Source organism: Ovis canadensis, chromosome 3, assembly GCF_042477335.2.
Source record: "Ovis canadensis isolate MfBH-ARS-UI-01 breed Bighorn chromosome 3, ARS-UI_OviCan_v2, whole genome shotgun sequence".
In the NCBI taxonomy this organism is placed as follows: domain Eukaryota; kingdom Metazoa; phylum Chordata; class Mammalia; order Artiodactyla; family Bovidae; genus Ovis; species Ovis canadensis.
In genome coordinates, this window is record NC_091247.1 from 33,516,362 (window position 1) to 33,539,593 (window position 23,232).

The following is a 23,232-nucleotide window of genomic DNA, read 5'->3' on the forward strand; positions in this document are numbered from 1 at the left end:
TTGAATACATCAATTCTTTGGCGCTCAGCCTTCTTTATGATTCAGCTCTCACACCTGTACATGACTACTTGAAAAACCATACCTTTGACTATATGGACCTTTGTGGGCATAGGTCCTTATAGTGTGTGATGTCTCTGCTTTTTAATACACTGTCGAGGTTTGATAGCTTTTCTTCCCAAGAGCAAGCTTCTTTTAATTTCATGGCTACAGTCACCATCCGAGTGGTTTTGGAGCTCAAGAAAGTAAAGTCTGTCACTGTTTTCATTTTTTTCCTCATCTGTTTGCATGAAGTGATGGGACTGGATGCCACAATCTTAACTTTTTGAATGCTGAAGTTTAAGCCAGCTTTTTCACTCTTGCACCTTCATCAAGAGGCTATTTAGTTCCTTTTTGCTTTCTGCCATTAGGGTGGTGTCCTCTGCATATCTGAGGTTGTTAATATTTCTCAAGGTAATCTTGATGCCAGCCTGTGATTCATCCAGCCCAGCACTTCACATGATATAACTTATATACTCTGCATACAAGTTATATAAGGAGAGTGACAATATACAGCCTTGATGTACTCCTTTCTCAATTTTGAACCAATCTATTGTTCCACATCTGGTTCTGTTGCTTTTTGACCTACATTTAATGTGTATATACATTGTGAAATGATTACCGCAATCAAGTTAATTAACACATCCATCACCCCATATAGTTTATGTATTCCTTCTTTTAAGGTGTTTTCAAAAGGAACCTTTGTGAATTAACCCAGTAGGCAATACTGTTGCTGAAAGTGTTAGTCACTTAGTCGTGTCCAACTCTTTGCGACCATGTGGACTGTAGCCCGCCAGGCTCCTCTGTCCATGGAATTCTCCAGGCAAGAACACTGGAGTGGGTTGCCATTCCCTTCTCCTGGGATTTTCCCAACCCAGGCATTGAACCCAGGTCTCCTGGATTGCAGGGAGATACTTTACCATCTGAACCACCAAGGAAGCCCCTAATAATATTGCTAGTCAACTAATATATAAATAATATTTTCATGAAATTAATACAGAATAAGTCAAGTCAGTAGTGAAATAAGAGTGGCAGAATCTGTTTTTCATCTTTTCTCATGAGCTAGTCTAGTATAGTGTTAGACTGAACTAGCTGTATTTTGAAAACCTAGTGTGGGACTAGGTAGCTTGCTTCCAACAGATGCCCTTTCCTCATCTGGAGAGAAGTACATTGTTTCTATGCCTCTTCAGAAGTTTAAATACTGAGGCCGTGGGCATCTTGAAGGGACTTTAATCTGCTGCTTTGGCTTTCTGGAAGTTACCAGAATTGGAATTGATGGACTGGTCCAAATCCTGGTACAGCACAACCCCAGATGTATGGAATAACAATGGTCCTAGACCAACCCTCAAGTCCCCCAGAACCTAACTACTGTTCCCCTAGACTTCCTTTCTCCTTTTCTGTTCCCAGCTGAGGCCCAGTCTTTCTAAAAGTTGATGATGGACTTTGGGAACTAAGTGAAAATTAAATGAAACATTAGTTGTATTCTGTTAAGATTGTTTTGATGTTCATGTTTTGAACTAGCAGTCACTAACTTAAAAACAAGCTAAGAAAAGTTGAGTATCTGCTAAAAATAATGAGACCTTTCTATACTAATGAAAAAAACCTTGAAGATGTGTTAGGTGTAAAAAGCCAAGTTTAGAGCATTGTGTATAACGCCACCATTTATGGAAGATACGGACTTGTGTGTGCATGTGTGTATGTATATGTCTGTGCATGCATGCATGCATGTACATACAGAAACAAGAAACGTTCATTTTTAAATAGTGATTTAGGACCTAGAGAATATCTTCTTAGGTAAGTAAATGGTGAAGATTCTTCACTCTCTTTTCTCAATATAATAACTTTCTTGTATGGACACAGCAGTAGTAAGCATAAGAAGCTTTAGCAGCAGAGTGGATCCTTGTTGTACTTAGCAGCAGCAGGGTAGAAAAAGAAACTTCCATCAAGAGAAGAACATTATTGACTAGAAAGGCCATTTTTTGGTAAAGGCTGTTTGTATACTGTGTAGAAGTTTGATTCTAACTGTTTTACTAGCTGTTAAAAAAATATGAACATGCTCAAAGATATCATTTACACATTTCCTTTGATAGTTGGTATCAAACTATCAAAGGTGAAATTTGAGATATTCAGCACATTGGTATAGGCTATATTCTTTTGTTATTTTTTATTATTATGTTTTAGTTTAATTTAGAATCCTAATTGAGGAAGAAGATAAAGTTCATGAGTAATTTAGTAGCACAGAGAAGAAGGTTGAGTAATGGTAGGCAAATATAGTTAATAGAGAAGAAGGAATAAAAATTTTAAGGTACTATTCATGTGCAAAACAAAAACGACTAAAAATAATACAGAGAGAATTTATAAAGAAGACAAATAGTTAAATCATATTATTAATCTTATGATTGAGGTAACAAATGAGTCTTCTAAAATAGAAAATAATTTTCTAGATGGAAAAAGATCTTCTTCTGTTTAATTTGAAGAAGCTTTGCTTTCAACTTGTGTCACTTGAAAGACCTATAGGTATTTTAGAAGTATTTTGGAAGCACTCTTAGGAATATACTCCAGCAGTGGCATGTGGGAATCTTTCAGCATCCTGGCTAAGAGGGAGTTATAGGAGCATGAGAAGAAAAATTGTAAAATGATAGATAATTGTTGTTTAGACATTTTAAAATTGATACACTTTTGCCCAAGTTACTCTGCTCTATAGGGAACTGGTTTTCCCTATAAAAGATTTTTAAAATCACTGATGGTTCTTCTAGTGATTCACAGTAAAAATAAAAACATTTCTGAATTTTTAGGTTTTGATTTTCAGGAATTTAAAGAATAAATATTCTTATTTAATCCAGATGCATCTGGAACATTTCATAGTTCCAGAAAGTAAAGAAATGCTTAAAAAAGGGGGCATGTCAAAAAAACACAGGGCCAACCTAAAATAACTTCCAATGACAAAAATTAGGAAAATTTGATTAATAAAATAAATTACAATAGTATAATGTTATACTATAACTCAAAACATGAGATATCTATGAATCCAATCTGATATAAATAAATGATTGAATAAAGAAAAGAGAAAAGACAAGTCTTTCTTGAAGAGTTTCAATTAATAAATAGGAAAACAGATAAATCATCACAAGAATAGCTGCTGCAACCAGGATCTAGGAATGAATGCTAAAATTAGTGGGTGAGAAAGGTTAAGAAGGAACAAGATATTGGCATAGTCTCAATTCTCTCCCTCGAAATATTTATTAACTACTGTGAGGATTTTAACACGTGTCCACAAATTCTTTGTTACTTTTCCCACTAGGAAGTGGAACTTAATTCTTCCCTTGAGTAAGGGCCAGAAGTGACTCTCTTCTAATGAACTGAGTTCAGAAAGGGAAAAATAGTGAAGCAAACTGGCAGACACTGCTTCAACTAAGTGATCGAGTTAATATCGCTAGAAAGAAGTTGTGTTGCTATCACGTTCACTCTGATAAGAAGCAGAGGGTATTTTACTTCTGTGATACTCTTCCCTGATGTCCATAACCCCAGTCTTCCAAGTGTCAAGGTCAAGGACGATAAGGAAAGACTAAGAAACTGTCACACATTGGAGGAGATTAAGGAAGCATAAGTAAGTGCATAGATTGGAACCTGGAACAGACCAGTCATAGGGAATTAGTGGAAAAACTGATGAGGTCAGATCAAGCTTAGAGGGTAGTATTGTGCTGGTGTTAATTTCTTAGTTTTGACAAGTGCATCATGTTTACATAAGATTAGCATTAGAGGAAGCAGGGTGAAGGGTATGGAGGAACTCTGTTCTGTCTTTCCAATTCTTGGTAAAACCTGAGATAACTTTAAATCAAAGTTTTCTTTAAAAGTCCTAATATATCCCTCATGTCCCTTTAGACATCACAAAATAACTAATGAATTTTTTTAAAATAAAAGGGACTTAAAACAATGGGTTTTAGTTTTAAAGAATATTTGCCATTATGTCATGCTGAACAGTGGGCAGGATTTTTGTTCAGTTTTTAGCTTAAAAGGAGTCAAGACTTGTCAGAGTTTTAAGGATGACAAAGACCAAAGTCACACTGTTTCTTTGTTTGGAATGATGTTAAGTGCTTTTATATTAATAGCAGCTTATGGTTAGCTCATTTCTTTAGATATTTCAAATAGAATGAAAAACATTTTTTATTAAAGCGTTTGGTAGCACAAGCTGGAATCAAGATTGCTGGGAGAAATATCAATAACCTCAGATATGCAGATGACATCACCCTTATGGCAGAAAGTGAAGAGGAACTAAAAAGCCTCTTGATGAAAGTGAAAGAGGAGAGTGAAAAAGTTGGTTTAAAGCTCAACATTCAGAAAACAAAGATCATGGCATCTGGTCCCATCACTTTATGGCAAATAGATGGGGAAATAGTGGAAACAGTGTCAGACTTTATTTTTGGGGGCTCCAAAATCACTGCAGATGGTGACTGCAGCCATGAAATTAAAAGAGGCTTACTCCTTGGAAGGAAAGCTATGACCAACCTAGATAGCATATTCAAAAGCAGAGACATTACTTTGCCAACAAAGGTCCGTCTAGCCAAGGATATAATTTTTCCTGTGGTCATGTATGGATGTGAGAGTTGGACTGTGAAGAAAGGTGAGTGCCGAAGAATTGATGCTTTTGAACTGTGGTGTTGGAGAATACTCTTGAGAGTCCCTTGGACTGCAAGGAGATCCAACCAGTCCATTCTGAAGGAGATCAGTCCTGGGTGTTCTTTGGAAAGACTGATGCTAAAGCTGAAACTCCAATACTTTGGCCACCTCATGTGAAGAGTTGACTCATTGGAAAAGACTTTGATGCTGGGAGGGTTGGGGGCAGGAGGAGAAGGGGACGACAGGATGAGATGGCTGGATGGTATCACTGACTCGATGGACATGAGTTTGGGTGAACTCCGGGAGTTGGTGATGGACAGGGAGGCCTGGTGTGCTGCAATTCATGGTGTCGCAAAGAGTCGGACATGACTGAGCGACTGAACTGAACTGAGGCTTTTGGTTAAATTACTTATTTTCTTCCTCCAGATATAAAGACCTGATGCCACATGATTTAGCTAGAGCAGCACTTTCGTAAGTAAATGCAGTTGCATTTTAGATCTTATTTACACTTGAAATAGCATGTCTAATAGAATTCCCATAGCTAAGATATGTTAACTTTATACAGTGAGAAAAAACACTCAGTAGATTTTATAAGATTCATCTAGTCTTCATTTTAGCCATGTGTGCTACGCAAATTCAAGCAGGTGATGAATGTCAATGATCTTTATTTTGCAGGCTTCACAATCTCTTGGCATGATAGTATTCCTTAACGTACTCTAGCTAGCTGCAGATTATAAATAGTGTAGGACTAGACTGATCAGGCTAAAAGCCAATACGTATATTTGATGGTTACCTCAGAAATTTCATTACTGTATGAGGATAGCTGAACAGATTATGCAGATACAGATGCAGAACCTGTGTATACAGAAGACCAACTGTTCTATGCCATTTGTACCTAATGGACGTGAGCATCCTCAGAATTTCATATCCCTGGTGGGGTGGGGGTGGAGGTGTGTATTTATCAAGAAAGAAGCCTAGAATGAGACATGAAGATTCCTCATTTAGCTTTAGTAATTGTTACCATTTTGCCATGTGTGCTGTGCTTAGTTGCTCAGTCATGTCCAACTCTTTGAGACCCCATGGACTGTAGCCCATCAGGACCCTCTGTCCATGGGGGTTCTCCAGGCAAGAATACTGGAGTGGGTTGCCTTGCCTTCCTCCAGGGGGATCTTCTTGACCCAGGGATTGAACCCAGGTCTCCTGGCCCAATTTTATTTTTTCCCCAGACCAGGATCTGGTCAGAATTCATATTATTATGCAAATGAATGTATATCTTTAGTCTCTTTTAATTTAGGACATCCCCCCAAACCACCCCCCATGATAGTGACTTTTTGAAAGGTCCAGGTCAGCTGTTTTGTAGAATGTCCCACATTCTGGATGTATCTTTGTAATAATATATAACTTCCCTCGGTGAATTTCCTGTAAACTGAAAGTTAATCTTTAAGCTTGATTAGATTCCGGTTAAACATTTTTGGTAAGAATGCTTCATAGGTAAAGCAATGGCTATTGCATCATGTCAGGAGGCACATGATGTGTAATGTTAAATCAAACCGTTTAGTCAGAGTGGTCAAACCACCAGATCTTTTGGTGATAAATGTGCTTTTTTTTTTTTTTGGCAATTAGTAAATCATCTGTAAGGTGATATCTTAACACCATTTTCCCCAGCAACCTTTGACCAAGTGGCTTTAGCATTCATTGATAATTTTTGCCTGGATTAGTTATTACGTTACAGATTATCAAATTTTGACTTTACTTATTCTTTTATTCCTCCTATATTTATTGGTTGATATTTTTATATAAAGAGTAGCTTTCCTTTTCAAAAAAATGATGTGTTTATATTGATATTTCAAATTTAAATTTAACATGTTTGGGATTTTACTTCATCTCTTTAATTTCCTATTTGTTTCTCTTTTCTTTTTGACTGAAAACTTTGGTCTATGTATCTGTTTTATCCTATTCCAAGTTATTTTTTTTCTTTCATTTTTTTATTGGAGTATTGTTGATTTTACAGTATTAGTTTCAGGTACAACAGAGTGATTCAAAATTTTTATAGATTATATTCCAAATTATTGATGATTCTTCCTATTTAACGTCTTATTGCCAATTGAGCATCAAAAGTTGACTTTTTAAATCAGTCTTTAATTTATTTGATAGTGTGCCACATGCTTGTCAAATTAAGGAAAAGATACAGTCTCTGCGCTCTTAAATTCAAAGTTAACCTTTTAACCAGAGTTAACTGTAATGTTTTATGTGATGATCTGTGGCACTGTCTTGAAAGTATGAAATGTTTCTTTGCTTTTAACTTCTGCTTGCAGGGGTTTGTTGCATCGGACCAGTGTCCCAAAGGATGTTGTTGATTATATCATCTTTGGCACAGTTATACAAGAAGTGAAAACAAGCAATGTGGCTAGAGAGGTGAGTCAAACTTTATGTTGTTTGAAAAGATTGATAGGAGAATAAATTTGAATTTTAGTTAATAGAATTTACTCTTTAAAAGCTATTAAAATTCACTAAAGTTGTATTTAATTTAAAATGTGATTTTACTATTTAAATTATTTTATATTTAAAAAATTATAAATCAAATGATGTACACTATACTAGTATATGTTTATGCTATATTATAAATCAAATCAATTATTTGAGCTGGTTTTGGATATGTTTGTGTTTCTTTTAGGAAAACAGAGATTTGGGCAAAGCATGGCTGATGTGACTTTTTGTAATCTGAAATACAGTGACCACCAATCAACTTAAAATTTCCATTTTACAGAGAACTTATTTCATACCCATGGTGTTTGTTGGAGGGAGTTGTGCTTATTCATTTGTTCCCTTTGACTAGTGGACACATAGGGCATTTTTTTTTTTCTTAAGTATTTCATAGGAGTTTACCTTTACCCCAGTTGGCAACACTCCATGTACTGTTTATTGAGCAACTGACATAGTGAGAGGCCTTGGCACTTCTGCGGCATGTCCCACAGTCATTTCGTAATGAAGACTCCAAAAACATTTTCTGAGCTTTGGATAAAGTTGGCTCCAAAGCACATTTCAGTGTGCTGAGCATTCTCTGTATTTCTGGTTTGTGCTTGCGTTCAGTGTAGTTGGAAGGGCTTTCAACACTGTCAGCCAAGAAAAAGGAAAAGGAGTAGGACTGGAAGTATGTGTTTTGTCCCACCTTTTTACTCATCAGTAAATGTTCAAACTGCTGAAGGCCTGGTGTTACTCAAGTCCACAATAATCAACTGTTGTATATTGTAAGGGAGGCAGGAAGGGATTAAGAACAGGAAGAGGTTTTTTCCCCACCTCCTAATTTTTTGGAGTTTCCTTGATCTTCATACTTCTAAATGTATCAAACATGATAATTTCATGAATATATCAAATTATTCATAATACATTTTAAATTCTTATATTCTAGAAAAAAACCCAAAGTGACTCTTACAAGAGCACTTAAAAGTAAATGTTGAATCTGTTTCCATCTTCTCTATATGTCTATTCTTGATATATCTAGATATATATATCTAGCCTTGTTTTTTTCTAAATTTTTTTTCTGGAAATTTTATATCCATGTGCAAATCTCAGCTATTGATTGATATGTGGTAGATTCCTCTCCTGGCCCTATACTAATAATACTAAAGGCTGAACTCCGGGAATATAAGAATGTCTTTTTAAAGTCATTTTGCAACCTGAAGGCTGCTGTGACTTCCAGCAGGAAAACTTTCAGAACCTCTTTTCTGTGGTAACAGTGTAATAATAAAATCCTGAAAGACTTCTAATGCTGAGTTCCCATGAACCTGACTTTATTGAAAGCCTCAGCTTATTTCCTTGCTCTCCAATTTACCTAAGAGACATCTTCCTCCTTTCCCTTCATTGCACCATCTAGAGCCTAAGCTTGCCTTGAGATCTATTCAAACTTAAAATAGAAGCACAGAGACAAGGTTCACCAGCAACCACTTCTACTTAAAGTTCCTTCAGTCCTGAGAGTCACTTGGGGCCAAGGGTGTGACACTTGCTAGAAAGGATTGCATGAGGATCAGGCCGTTACGACCTGAGCGCCCTTTACCCTTGCCTCACTGGGAAGCTCTTCTCCCCTTCCCAGTGGAGACTTGCCTTTCTCTTCTTTTTGGGTTGGTTTACATCAAGAGGCTGACGTGCAGTTGCCAGTAGATACTTTTCAGCAAAGTGAAGTATAAAGCTGAAAATCAGTTAGGAAACTGAACCCTCTAATCTCGGCTTTGGAAGCATGTTAATCTTATCAAATGATAGGAAATCTTATATTCTGAGGATCATTAAATAGTTTCATAAAAAATTAATTCCCTTAATAGGAACCATAATTTCATAGTAAGTGGTGGTGGTCAGGGACATGAGGTGTTGAGAGCTTTGTTTTTAAAGTGAAACTAATATTATAAAAATAAGTATTGAATATTTTATTTTTGTACCTATGCATCAGTTCTTTACATGAACAAAAATAGAATCAGGCATTCATTTTTGGGGGGGGGCAGTGTAATTAACTCAATAAATAGTATAATAAAATAATAGATATCCTTATTTCCATTCTTGCAAGATTAATGGAGGGCCTCAGTTTTTCTCGAAGTCCTTCAAATTAATTCTCTTTGAAACACCTCTTATGTCATCTTCCTGACCAGTTTCCTTGTTTCCAGTTGTTAACTGGTCCAGTCCTTATTTTTCAGACTCACTTGTGGCCAAGGCATGTTTCCAAAATTTTTTCATTCACTTGAACTCTTGGATACTTGGCATGTTTTCCAACTCGGCTTTGCTTTGGATGGACAGTGCGCTGCCTGAAATATCAGGCAGTCAGTGAAAGTAGAGACAAACGTAGAGCAAGTCAGGGACCTGTGTGGGAATCTGTTGATGAATGGCCAATTCTTTAGAAATTATTTTCATGTCTGATGACTTTGCTTTACTTCTAAGCCTTATAACTGCAGGAACACAGGTCATGAGAATCTCACCCCATGATATATTTCATCATTCCACCAACCATATGTAGCAGGTTTGCTTTAGGTCTATTTGAAAATTTAAATGAGTTAAAATCAAATTATATACTAATGTTCTTAGAAGTGCCAGGAAAAGCATTGCTAAGAGAGGAGGTAAACTGCCAGAGGACTGTAGGCTGTATACCACACTAGAAAATCATTGCAAGGAATTTGGCAGTGCTTGTTGATTAACGACTAGATAAAAAATTCATAAACCATTTCCATGATGGACTCAGTTGTATTTTAAATATTCCTCTGTGAGATATTATCTCCTTTCCTGATTTACCATACAGTGAAGTACTGCTCACAGCGCCGCTTATATTCACATATTGCACTTCCTTTATAAGTGATCATTGCGTTCACTGTATTTCCTGAAGGCTGCCCTCGGAGCCGGCTTCTCTGACAAGACTCCTGCTCACACTGTCACCATGGCTTGCATCTCTTCCAACCAAGCCATGACCACAGGTATGTTGGTTTTTTTTTTGACAGCAGAAGGTACATGTTGGTTCTCCTTTGTCTTTTCTATGATCATTAAACATTATTCTTAACAGAAATAAATGATCTCTGAATTTGTGCGTTTCAGAAAATAAGGTACCATTTACATTTTTTTATTTTTGACAGTACTCCACCTTTTTCTTGCCCTCCATACCTGAGGACCACAACCATCTGTGTAGTTTCTTCATCAGTAGTGTGGCTGGCTATCACAGGGATTATTAAATGGAGGAGGTGCTTCTGGATTTGAGGCAGGAGGAGTTTATCACCTGCTAGGTTTTAAGATTAGGTGATTCTAGCATGATATTCGCCCATGAAGATGGTGGCCCTCCTCCCTCTATCATCATCATAGCGATAAATCACTGACTTGGATGGTACAGCTCTTTGCTCTACTTTCCCCCCACATCTTGGCCTTTTTATAATTATTTACAAATTCTCACAACAAACTTAGCAAATCTGTGGAACATTTTGTAGCACCAGCCCTTACTGTGAAAAGACAGGAAACCTGAAAGATACAGTGATCATGTACTCTCTTAGTGACATCAAGGCCAAGTGGCCAGCGCACCATAAAGGTGGCAGGGAATAAGCTGGAGGCAGAAATGGGGGCATTCTCCACTCTGCACAGCATGTGACTGCTTCCAGTTAGAGCAACATAATGCTTGCCCGTGGCCAGAGGGCAGGGGGCTGCCTTACATCTAAAAGCCATACTTTATCTAGATTGTAGTAGAAACCGAAATTCTCTTTATAGGATAAAGAGTTGTTACCAAAACTGAAGCTGGGAACATATGAAATATGCCACATGTTCTACTTTAGATATGATTTGTTTGAGAATTGGTCCAGTGGATACTTCTGAAGGTTGATGTCCCTGTAGCCTGAATGAAACTTGTTTTTCTCTAGTGCATTGAATGTATTTTGAGTCATTCAAAAAAATTATCCTAATCCCTCTGAAAAGATAAAAACCAGCATTACACATGGTGTACAATGCTAATAACTATCGTACAATTTTTAAGTCCAGCCTAATTTAAGAAAAATAAAAAGAAGCTTAAATTGCCAGTGGTCTCTTAGTTTATGCAACAGATACTCATGTGCATACAACCTGTGCCTGTGCCCTATAGCTGTCGGCCTGATTGCCTCCGGCCAGTGTGATGTGGTCGTGGCAGGTGGTGTAGAGTTGATGTCTGACATCCCTATTCGCCATTCAAGGAAAATGAGGAAAATGATGCTGGATCTCAATAAGGCCAAGACTCTGGCTCAGCGACTCTCTGTAATCTCTAAATTCAGATTGAATTTCCTATCGCCAGAGGTAAGACTCCTGAATGCTAACATAAAGACTTGTGTTGCCAAAGCATCCCACTGCAGAGATTTAGTGTTAGATAAGATGGCATGGGTTCAGTTATGTTCTAATAGCTGTGAATTCTGTTAGTTACAAGAAAAGGTTAATTATTAGGTCAAGACAGAGAAAAAAATAGCAGAAGATTTGAATTTGTAAGCCCTTTTTAGAGATGCCTTGCGCACAAAGAACTTCCCTTGTCTTGATCTTGATTGATCGTAGACTTTAACTTTCCCAGACAGCCCTAGGTGTGGTATAGCACCTGTTATATAACAGTGTACCTGGTCCCGATTATCTCCTTTCCCAGCTTCCTGCAGTGAGTGAGTTCTCCACCAGTGAGACCATGGGCCACTCTGCAGACCGATTGGCTGCTGCCTTTGCTATTTCTCGGGAGGAGCAGGATGAATACGCACTGCGCTCTCACAGCCTGGCCAAAAGGGCACAGGATGAAGGACTCCTTTCTGATGTTGTGCCCTTCAAAGTACCAGGTAAAACAGTTCACTCAGCTTTGTAAAGGGAAATGCTTCTTGATATTGTTAGAGAGTTCTGAATTTCTTCTAAAACTCCAAAAACCCTAAGTGACTTTTCAATGAATATTTCCAAAATACTCAGCTTTTATTCTTAAACATTGACTCAGGTTTCAATTTTTGTTGTAATATATGTAAGCATTTTAAAGAGATGTTTTATAAATCTCCTTTAGGTCTGGCAGATATATTTTAGTTCTTATGTGCATGCCTGTTTTTAAAGTTCTGTATTTATAAGACTTCTGTAAAGAAGAGCCAAATATAAATAAATATCTTGAGAAAATAAGTTATCCTTTTTAATGTTAAATCATTTAGATTATTTCCCAAATGTCTTAAGAGTTTGCTTTTATATTTGGTAATATCTTGATAACTATAAAGAGCCTTCTTTTTAGTGAATAGTTATGGTTTATATTTTATTTGTTCTTGTAATTTTAAAGCATATTTCTCTGTAGAAGATACATAATGCTTATTGAGCTTAGAGTTAAAAATTTCATATTTTTATAGGAAGAGATACAGTTACACAAGATAATGGCATTCGTCCTTCCTCTCTGGATCAGATGGCCAAACTAAAACCTGCATTCATCAAGCCCTATGGCACAGTGACAGCTGCAAATTCTTCTTTCCTGGTAACTATGTGTGCTATTTAATGGCAACCCACTCCAGTGTTCTTGCCTGGAGAATCCCAGGGCCGGGGGAGTCTGGTGTCTATGGGGTTGCACAGAGTCGGACATGACTGAAGCGACTTAGCAGCAGCAGCAGCAACAATGATCTTTTATATTTGTGTATTCTCAATAGGAAAGCCTAAAATAAATGTACTTGTGTGTATTATGAATAGAGACTTAAAAACATACTTACTCAGACTTCCCTGGTGGCAATGTGGATAAGAATCCACTTGCCAATGCAGGGGACACAGGTTCAATCTGTGGTCTGGGAAGATTCCACTGGCTGCGGAGCAACTAAACTTATGCACCACAACTATTGAGCCAGAGCTCTAGAGCCCACCAGCCGCAACTACGGAATGAGAGTCATTTCCTAGGCAGGTTGGTAAGTCCAGGGGTCCCCAAGGAGAGAGGGGTCTGGAATTCTCAAGGAGGAAGAAAGAACAAACTTTTTTTTTTTTCCTCTATATTCCTTAGGATTATATAACAATAATGTATCCTGCCTGAGGACAGTCTCTGGATTAAACCTTCTGGCTAATCCTGTTATCTTATAGTAAATTATGGGAGTAGGTCTGCTGAGGTCTTTACAACCTCCAGACATTCTTTTGATTCATTGTAATGACTAATTGGAGAGTATATAACTCCATTGCTAACACTAACACTTTCTGCCCCCTTCTGATGCCTATGTCAGAAGCTTTCTCTATCTCCTTTATACTTTAATAAAACTTTAGTACGCAAAAGCTCTGAGCTTTCAAGCCTCGTCTCTGGCCCCAGATTGAATTCTTCTCCTCTGGAGGCCAAGAATCCTGGCGTATTTTCGTGATTCAGCAACAACTTTTCATGAGCCCACCTGCCTCAGCTACTGTTGGCCACAGCCCACATGCCTAGAGCCTGTGCTCCACAACAAAGAGAGCCACCACAATGAGAAGCCTGCCCACCACAACTAGGGAGTAGCCCCCACTTGCCACAACTAGAGAAAGCCCTTATGCAGCAACAAAGACCCAGCACAGCCAAAAATAAATAAAATATACTTACCTATTACAAAGACTATTAAAATAGAATCAGTTTTTAAAGCTATGAAAGTCCCCTGATCCAGTCAGCATTCTAATACAAAAACACTGTTCTCAAAAAAAAAAAAAAGCTGTTCTCTTCAGTCACTTCAGCAGTCAAAAAATTTTGCCTGCCTGTGCTGGGCACTGGAGATAAAAAGAATAGTTAATTGTAGTGAGAAAGTTCTGTGATGACTGTAAGCATTGACTCTTGGAGAAGATACATAGTTGGGTGAGTAAGAGAGTCTTCTTAGAGGAAGTAATACTTGATCAGTGAATCTTGAAGGAAGAGTACAAGCCAATTCAAGAAGTGTATAAAAGGCTTTCTAGGCAAAGGGAATGGCAAATGCAACTTTGAGAGTTAGGAGAGCAAAGGGCCTCTGGAGAAAAGCCTGGTCGGAACACAGGATATGAATTTAGGGAGTCATCTACAACTTGGAGGACAGGGAAACCTGGCGTGCTACAGTCCATGGGGTCACAGAGAGTCTGATACAACTTAGCAACTGAGCAACATAAGACTTGAAAAGTAGGCAGAGAGAATGACAAGATACTTTTTCTAGTTCTGATTGTTAGAAAATTATGTTTTATGCTGACCCCCAAATTACTTTCCTATAAGCATCATGGAGTAAATCTACCCGCATTTTTGGTTGTTATTTTACTTATATGCAGGTAGCTTCATGTCCTTGCTTGGGTTTTTTTTCTTTCCTCCTCTATTAAATGTCCCTCTTGATTCTGCTTCTGCTGTGAGATGTGATTTCCCTCCTACTACCTTGGGTGCAGTCTTCAGGATATAGTTAATCTGGTCAGTGTTTCTTCTTACAGTATCATTCTTCTACCCAGACATACAGTCTAGAAAGAAACACAGGCAAATGTTTGAGTTATTTGACCTTGATAAATGACAATTTAATGCCTGCTCTTGAGCTTAGGAAAGAATACCTGAGGTGATTTTAACAGGATGGTGTACCACCTGGTAAAGCCTGAGCAGTGAAGGATTGGTTAGGTGGTTATTTCTAAAACCAAATTGGATGATAGGTTCATATGGCATCGGTTACACTCTTGGCAGATCTGGACCCCCTTGAATACTTGTGAGGTGTGCAGAAGGTTCAGGTTTATTCATCAAAATCAGAAACACAAGTCATTAGAGGTAATACATCACAGATACATGGGTTTTCAGAGATGCTGTTAATGTACCGTATTCATTGCAGTTTTTCACAATTGCACATTGAATATAGTAATGTGATGTTATTAGGTATAGTCACCTGTGTTTCCAGACTTTATGGCCACCTTATTGGTAGTGGCTGCATAGCCTCTTCAGAGTTACTGAGTTACAAAAATATGGTCTGAAATTACGGTAGAGATTGTTTTAATTTTGTCAATTCTAGAGAGTAGTTTCTTTTCCTTTGGAATTTTTGTGGGTTTTTTTTTTTTTTTTTAGCTTTTTCTTTTGAAACAGTAGTAAAGGGCTTTTGTGAGTAGTACTAATTTGTCCCTCACTTCTTCTTCTTGGTTTGCTTGTTATAGAGTCTTTAAATTGAAGAAAATCATGTACAAGCCACAGGCAGGAAACAGCTGAGAAGCAGTCCAGAAAATATAAAAATAAATCAGTAAAGAAGAGATTTTGGGGAGGATTAATTCATAAAATTCCTCATATTCTGTGCCAAAAGCAAAAAACTTCTAGTTTATTATGAATACTATTGAGTTACCAATTCTCATCATTCATTTTGATAATTATACTTTTTGAATAGACTTTTCTACCCTCATCTGCCAAAAATGGGTCAGTATGTGTGTAAAATTGTGATTTAATGATGGATAAAATGGGAAGATTTTGTTACAGAGAGTCACTCTGTAAGTGTGATGCGTTGGTAAATTGAGGAACAGAGTATAGAAGACGGCTGAAGAAATAGCACCAGGTAGGCTGCAGTTATTTAACATTTTTGTTCCAATTAATATTTCAGACTGATGGTGCGTCTGCAGTGCTGATTATGGCAGAGGAAAAAGCTCTGGCCATGGGTTATAAGCCGAAGGCATATCTGAGGTAAAGTAAGTATTCAAGTAAGTTTCCTCTGGTTTCTTTACTTTAGTACAGAGCTCACCCTTCTGTTTTATACCTAGGGATTTCATGTACGTGTCCCAGGATCCAAAAGATCAGCTTTTACTTGGGTAGGTAGCAATGTATATTCTTGGATTATTCTAGAAAATATTGGTTACCCATGTTTATTACATAGATTTTAAAAGTATATAAAGCACTGAGTTCATAATTGTTTTGTAAATTGGGTTTTTAAAATAATAATCCTTTATGTTGTGTTATCGTTTTATAACTTTTCTACTTGTTCCTATGCTTTTCTACTACAGTTATCACATATATACAACTTTATATCCTTTTTTACATTAAGATGTCATAAGCATTTTTTTATACTGCTACTTACTCTGCAACACAATCAGAATAGCTTTTTATGAAAGCCTCCTAATGTTTAGATAGACTCCTCTCCCTTCCTCGCAAGGCTGTACCTTCACTAGCCTCCATCATGTCACTTAACTAGCCATGCCCCTTATGCTCTGCCGTTTGAGCTCTGTGTTCTTCTGGCTCTTCACATGATTAACTTGCCCTTCTCTTTTATTGTCTACTTGCTTATTATCTCTTTCTCTGAGTCTAGAATATCAACTGCAGAGGGCAGAGGCCGTGTCTGTTCAGTTTACTGTTGTATCAACAACACTTTGTACAGTAGAATCAGTGAATGAGTAGAGGACCTTCTAATAACTATGTAAAATTCAGTTTGGGGAATATGAAAGAGTTCTTTAGTTAAAAATGAAAGTTTTAATATCGTATCACTGAGTTTTTTCTTTTCAGACCAACATATGCTACTCCAAAAGTTCTGGAAAAGGCAGGATTAACAATGAATGATATTGACGCTTTTGAATTTCATGAAGCTTTCTCAGTAAGTCACTTTAAAGACACATATCAAAGGACTGTAATCATTTAATATGTATGAAACAAGTAGAGCTTTATGTTTGAAGTACTGACTTAACACTACTGGGAGGAAATCCAGGGCTACACCCACAGTGTTGAAAAACATATCTTTTGAAGCTATCTCTTTGAGGCCCTTCAGAAGTATCAGGTTGGTTCTTTAGAAAATATTCACGGAAAACTGATTTAAAGATTTGCTTAGCGCTGAAGTTAGACAGACTCATGCATGAAAGAAAGTCTTGAGGGATTTTACTACAAGAAGGTCCTTATTGATTTATTTTCCTTTCTAGGGTCAGATTTTGGCTAATTTGAAGGCCATGGATTCTGATTGGTTTGCACAAAACTACATGGGTAGAAAAGCCAAGGTAAGTTTCTGGTTAAAAATATGCTTGAGGAAAAAAAAGATAGGCTTGAGGGATTTTCCTGGAAGTCCAGTCGTTAAGGCTCCATGCTTCCATTGCACGGGGTGTGGGTTCTATCCGTGGTCGGGGAATTAAGATCCTGCATGCCTCACAGTGTGGCCTCCCCCGCCCCTGCAAAGCAAACCTTTGAATTTCCAAAGCACTATAATATTTGGAACTTTAATACCTGCTAATAAAAATATGAAGAGGAAGGCTGCTGCTTCTTTGGAAAATTTTTGTGTGTTATTTCATGTATTTATTTCTTAGTTGAAAAATAGCTCCTGGAAGTTCTTTGGAAAAAATAAAAGGAAGAATTCAAATTGTCTTTGGTTCATCCACTCTGATGTCAGATGAAAAATAAACAGGGCCCTTGGCTTTCAGAATTGATTTGGAATTTCTTTTGTAGTAAAATAGTATATGGTGGGTCTTTAAGAAAGTTATTTCCCTCTATTGCTATTACTTCCTGTTACTCAGAGCCTGGCCTGATTTTTAAGTAAATTCATCTTTTTTATTTGTGTTTGTTTTTGTGGGAGCCAGGTTGGATTGCCTCCTTTGGAGAAGTTTAACAACTGGGGTGGATCACTGTCCCTGGGGCACCCGTTCGGAGCCACTGGCTGTCGGTTGGTCATGGCAGCTGCCAACAGGTTACGGAAGGAAGGAGGCCAGTATGGTCTAGTTGCCGCCTGTGCAGCTGGAGGGCAGGTAGGTCACAGAAGCTTAATACCTTCCAGAAAGTCATTTTCTTAGAAACAAACTCATCCAAGAATGTTTGATTTATCTTAATTCGAAACAGTCTTAGAGTGATTTTTCTGATGACACACAACTGGAAAAAAAAAGCCCATTTTTGAGGGCCGGGGAGTACAGCTTCAACCCTGAGAGTACTTTGAACGAAAGAAGCTATTTATATCCAAATTTTTTTCCCCCTAAAATAATGTTTACAGGTTTTATTTATGTGCTTATTATGGAAATTATGGAAAATACAAAAAGTATGTAGAAAATAAGACTAGAATCACTTCCCCTCATCAGATACTATCATTAATCATACTTTGATATATTTTCTTCTTTAATAATAAAATTTTATTCATTTATTTAGTCACCTTGAGACCTTATCTATAAAATCTCTCCAAGAGGAAAACTGTGTTTCTTGAGAAGTGAACTGTACAATGGAGAATTAATTTACCTCTGGATAACTTATTGCTATTTGGCTGGGGAAAATTTTGTTTTCTACAGATTTTTTCTATCTGTTTTACTTGTGTTACCAACAAAACTTCCTACCTGTAGCATTTCATTGTGGGACTACAATCCAAAGGAAGGCTGGCTATAATCTGTTTTTTGGTTTTTTTTTTAACCCTGCTGGAAACACATTTGATTTTTCACCAGATAATAGAATCTATTTGTTGCTGACCAAGATGAATAAGATATGTAAAAGTATAAACATCTTTCATTTAAAAGCCTTTATTTATGGCTTTTCCTCCGAGACTTTGAAAAAGCAAGGGGTCAGTTATTTTTAGGTTAGAATCTTTTAGACTTCATGATTGGAAGTATTTTCTAAACTGGGTAACTTCGTTTATGGAAAACCATGGTTGGTCAGGACTGGAGCCCTCCTTCTTATCTTTCTATGCCAAGATCCACTGGGGGAGATAACTGATGCACAACGTTGTACATAGTGCATAGTCCACACCAGTCAGTGTCCTTTGGTTTTGAGTGTTTGTTCCCTAGTTTTTTAATCTAGCACATAGAGGATTAGTAACCTAATACTAGATGGTTTTGTAAATGAACAAAGAATAATATCCAATGTTATTACTTTCCTCCAGAAGTTTAAGTGTAGTGAGGAAGGAGATGATGCATTCTAGACACTAGATTCAGCTTGGCATTGTTTCATCAAGAGCCAAGTGAGTGCTGTATAGACATGATTAGATCAGAGGAGGAGTTCGTCATTGGATCTAGAGCAGGATTTCTCAGCTTTGGCAGTAGTAACACTTTGGGCTAGGTAATTCTTTGTTTGGCTGGCAGGATTATGCTGTGTGTTGTGGAGTGTTTAGCATGGTCTCTGTCCACTAGATAACAGTAGCGAACAACCCCCCTCATTACCGGCTCTCCCTATCTCACCATATACACACAGTTGGGACAACCAAAAATATCTCCAGACATTGCTAAATGTCCTCTGGGGAGGGTGGGGAGCAAAATCACTGCAGTTGGGAATCACTGACATAGAATAGTATAATAGATTTGGAACATGAAAATAACACAGCTTAAATAAAACAGGAGAAGGAATATTCTAACTTATTATGTATCCTTCTAGGACAACCCGAAGTCAGTCAGACCTTCCCATCCCTGTTCTTTTGTTTGCTTGTGCCTGTATCAAGGGTATTTAACAGTTTGTTTTGAACTACAGTGTATACTAGATTGAGGATAGAGACCATGTAGCAAAACCTTGTACCCACACAGTGTTTAACTCGGTGCCTTATAAATAATAGTTCCTTAATAAATATTGTGGGGATTGAATTGAATCTAGAAGTAGGGAGATTAGTTAAAACTGTTAACTGGATTGATAACAGTCCAGAAGAATGATTATGATTATCAGATAGGATTTAGACTCGTGACATCATACATTTCTACACTAGGGTTAAACTAGGGAGGTAACTGTACTGTGCCTAGTGCTTGGAAAGGGGTTTTCTGCCTTTTGACTGTTGTGGGACCGCAGCTCATCATCTCCACATGCATAGCGTAGTAAAGAAGAGATCAGGCTTTGGAATCATCTGGTTTCAAGTCCTGACCCTGTTATTTGATAGCTTTCTGGATTTGGGTGAGTAATGTAACCTTTTTACATTTTTTAAATAAAAAGCCCCCATTTTTCTCATCTTTCTCACAAGAAAGAAAGCTGTTGTCAAATTCACTGTATCATGTTTATTTTTATACAGCTAAAAAAAGCCACTGTGGCTTATTTTAATAGCAGCCACTTATGGAGCATCTACTAGAAATCAGACTCTACTAGGCAGACTTTGATACACATGTGTATGCATGTATGTGTGTGGTGTATGTACACACACACATTGTATGCTATCGCTTAATTTAATGCTCACAAAAATACTTTGATATGGGCACCATGAGCCCCATTTTATAGAGGAAGTTGAAGTTCAGAGTGGCTAATAACTTTCCCAAGATCACACAATGTTTGAATGGCAGAGTCAGGATTGAGTTCCAAAGCCTGTACTTTTCCGTGGTTCTCTGCTGCCTCCATACTGGCTGGATTCATGCCTTTCATTGCTCTAACTGGACTTCTTTTTTCTTTTACAGGGCCATGCTATGATAGTGGAAGTTTATCCAAAATAGTAGATCCAGAAGAGGTGACCTGGAGTTTCTGTGCAGCACTCGGCCTAGGCAATGCCATTTCAATGCACTATTCAATGACATCTCTAGTTCCCAGCTCCTCTTAGGAAAGCAAAATTTGTGGCCTTTTGTTCAATACTTTGCAATTAAGCCTTTCCAGTGTTCTGAGCTTTCTAAGAATCACAGCTTACTACTGTTTCAGGGATTCCTTAGTTACCAGAATCTCTCACAGTGATAAGTTCAAGCAATTGTATTTGGTCTCTATTTTCATTAAGGACTGAATTAGTGGCTACAGTTTTGGAAAGAGACTAGGTGAGATTTGGGATCACCTTTGTAACATTTGCAAATTATAACTCATTCCTATTTGTGACCTAACGATAAACGTTTTCTATAAAACACAAAACCAGTGTGCCTAAATTAACTTAATTATGGGGAAATAATTCAGAATCTAAGCATCACTGAAAATTTACAGTAAATGTTTAGATGTATAAATACCTTGTTAAAAGTGTTAGTTGTCAGTCATGTCCAACTCTGTGACCCCATGGACTGTAGCCTGCCAGGCTCCTCTGTCCATGAAATTCTCCAGGCAAGAATACTGGGGTGGGTTGCCATTCCCTTCTCCAGAGGATCGTCCTGATGCAGGGATCTAACCCACATCTACATTGCATGCAGATTCTTTACCATCCGAGCCAACAGGAAAGCCCATGTTGGTTAACCTTAATAAAGTAGAAGTTTGAGAACCATTTGTCTTGTTTTATTAGAGGTAAGAGGTGGTTCTCTTGTTTTAGGGACAGATTTTGCCTTGGACTGCTCATTTGTAACTTCTAACCATTTTGGTCTACCATGAGGCCGCTAGGAACATAAAATCCTACTTTAGAATAACACCATTTTCTCCCCATTGCCCATTTGAAGTAAATTTATTTTATTACTGTTTGGAGATGTTTCTGTTTGCCAGGTGTAAAGAAGTTTTAAAAATTTGGTCCACATACTAAAAATCCTCTCAGTTTTTTGACAACCAAACTGCATTGAATAACATGTATGCTCGTACCTTGAAGCAAAGTCTCAGCTGCAACCATTTATGTGAATGTCGTTTAGATGTTTGAAAGTTACTGGCAATCAGAATTATTCTCTGGTTCAGGGACAGTTTGGGCAAGGGAGCAAGTGCTAACCTCTTAAAAGGTTATTTGAGGATCCCAGCATCATTTCCCCGTGATTTCATTCTACATAACGTGAATTTTGGAGACGGCAATGGCAACCCACTCCAGTACTCTTGCCTGGAAAATCCCATGGAAGGAGTGGCCTGGTGGGCTGCAGTCCATGGGGTCGCTAGGAGTCGGACACAACTGAGCGACTTCACTTTCACTTTTCACTTTCATGCATTGGAGAAGGAAATGGCAACCCACTCCAGTGTTCTTGCCTGGAGAATCCCGGGGACGGAGGAGCCTGGTGGGCTGCCGTCTATGGGGTCGCACAGAGTCGGACACGACTGAAGCGACTTAGCAGCAGCAGCAGCAGCAGCAACGTGAATTTTTAATACTGTAAATCAGTGTATTTACAAATCACAAGTATTTACTCTAGATAAGTGAAATATAAAAGGTAAAAAACTTTTTTCAATTTAGGGAAAAATACCGCTATTGGGATGGGTACTTTTTTTTAAACAAGACAGTAAAAGTTTTACCATAAAAGAGAAGATGTATAAGTTGGCTTAAGATGAAATAAGTATGTTTGTTCTTTATATGATAGAGGAGCAAGACAAGCCACAAATGTGGTGAAGATACAGATACAACTTGACAAAGAATGTGCATATATATATATATATACATCTTACAAAGGTATATTATACATGTGATAGAGATATCTCTTTTATATCTTTGTCATATACATAGGATAGATATCTTACAAAATATGTATGATATAGATATATTTTACAAAGGATCTGGGATGTATACAGAATTCCTATAAATGAGTAAGAAGAGAAATAGCATGGTAAAAACTGGCAAAAGATATTAACAGGTATTCTTTTTAGAAAATAACACACAAATGGAGACTAAACATAAAAAGATGCTCATATGCTCCTTAGTCGTCAAGAAAAACCAAACTAAGATCATGATGAGGTATTAGTTTATGCCTACTAGACTGGCAAAAATGAACAGGACTGAGAACACTAAGCGTTAGTGAGAATGTGGACAACAGGGACTTTTTATACCTGCTGGTAAGAATGCAAATTGCTACAACCATTGTAGAAAACAGTCTTTCATTATCTTGTACATTTGAATATGACACATGGCTTATAATCCAGCATGTCCGCTCTTAGGTATATTTCCTGAAGAAACTTGCACACGAGTTATCAGGAGACATGTACAAGAGTGATGATAGCAACATTGCTCTTTAATAGCAAAATACTATAAATAAAAAATGTTCATCCACAGCAAAATTTCAAAAACAAGCAAAACTAAGTATACTCCTAGGATGCTTACATATGAGATGAAAATATTTTCCAAAACAAGAAAAAAAAGTCTTATTGAAGAATTCCAAATAATATGTGTAGACCCTATACTCCAGCAGGTGGAGCATGCCCTTCCCCAGGTGAGTGTGGGCTGGACTTAGTGACTCAACTCCAAAAAATAAAGTCTGAAGATGGGAAACCAGGCAACCTTACAGTGGAGAAACCTGGCAGACACTAGCTTAACTAAGAGCCCAGGGTTATCATCATAGTGCTGGCATGTGGATATCACAGACCTGATGGTATGATGTAATCAAAAGGGCCCTTCTCCTTAGTGATATTCTTTCCGAGTATGCATAACCTAGTTGAATCTTTCGACAACATCAGACTAAATTGAGGGA

The 23,232-nt window shown here is 37.6% G+C and overlaps 1 protein-coding gene across 2 annotated transcripts in view; it reads left to right on the plus strand.

Annotated features, from left to right (window-relative positions):
• Positions 1-21,131, plus strand: part of HADHB (hydroxyacyl-CoA dehydrogenase trifunctional multienzyme complex subunit beta) — a 29,730-nt gene extending 8,599 nt beyond the window's left edge. For both annotated transcript variants that reach the window (XM_069582829.2, XM_069582830.2), the window contains 12 exons: positions 5,080-5,124; positions 6,969-7,068; positions 10,016-10,103; positions 11,246-11,433; positions 11,768-11,948; positions 12,489-12,610; positions 15,648-15,727; positions 15,805-15,852; positions 16,541-16,628; positions 16,948-17,022; positions 17,596-17,760; positions 20,356-21,131. In XM_069582829.2, the coding sequence (XP_069438930.1) occupies positions 5,080-5,124; positions 6,969-7,068; positions 10,016-10,103; positions 11,246-11,433; positions 11,768-11,948; positions 12,489-12,610; positions 15,648-15,727; positions 15,805-15,852; positions 16,541-16,628; positions 16,948-17,022; positions 17,596-17,760; positions 20,356-20,391 (1,216 nt within the window). In that variant the 3' untranslated portion in view covers positions 20,392-21,131. The remainder of the gene's footprint in view (positions 1-5,079; positions 5,125-6,968; positions 7,069-10,015; positions 10,104-11,245; positions 11,434-11,767; positions 11,949-12,488; positions 12,611-15,647; positions 15,728-15,804; positions 15,853-16,540; positions 16,629-16,947; positions 17,023-17,595; positions 17,761-20,355) is intronic.
• Positions 21,132-23,232: the final 2,101 nt, after the last annotated feature.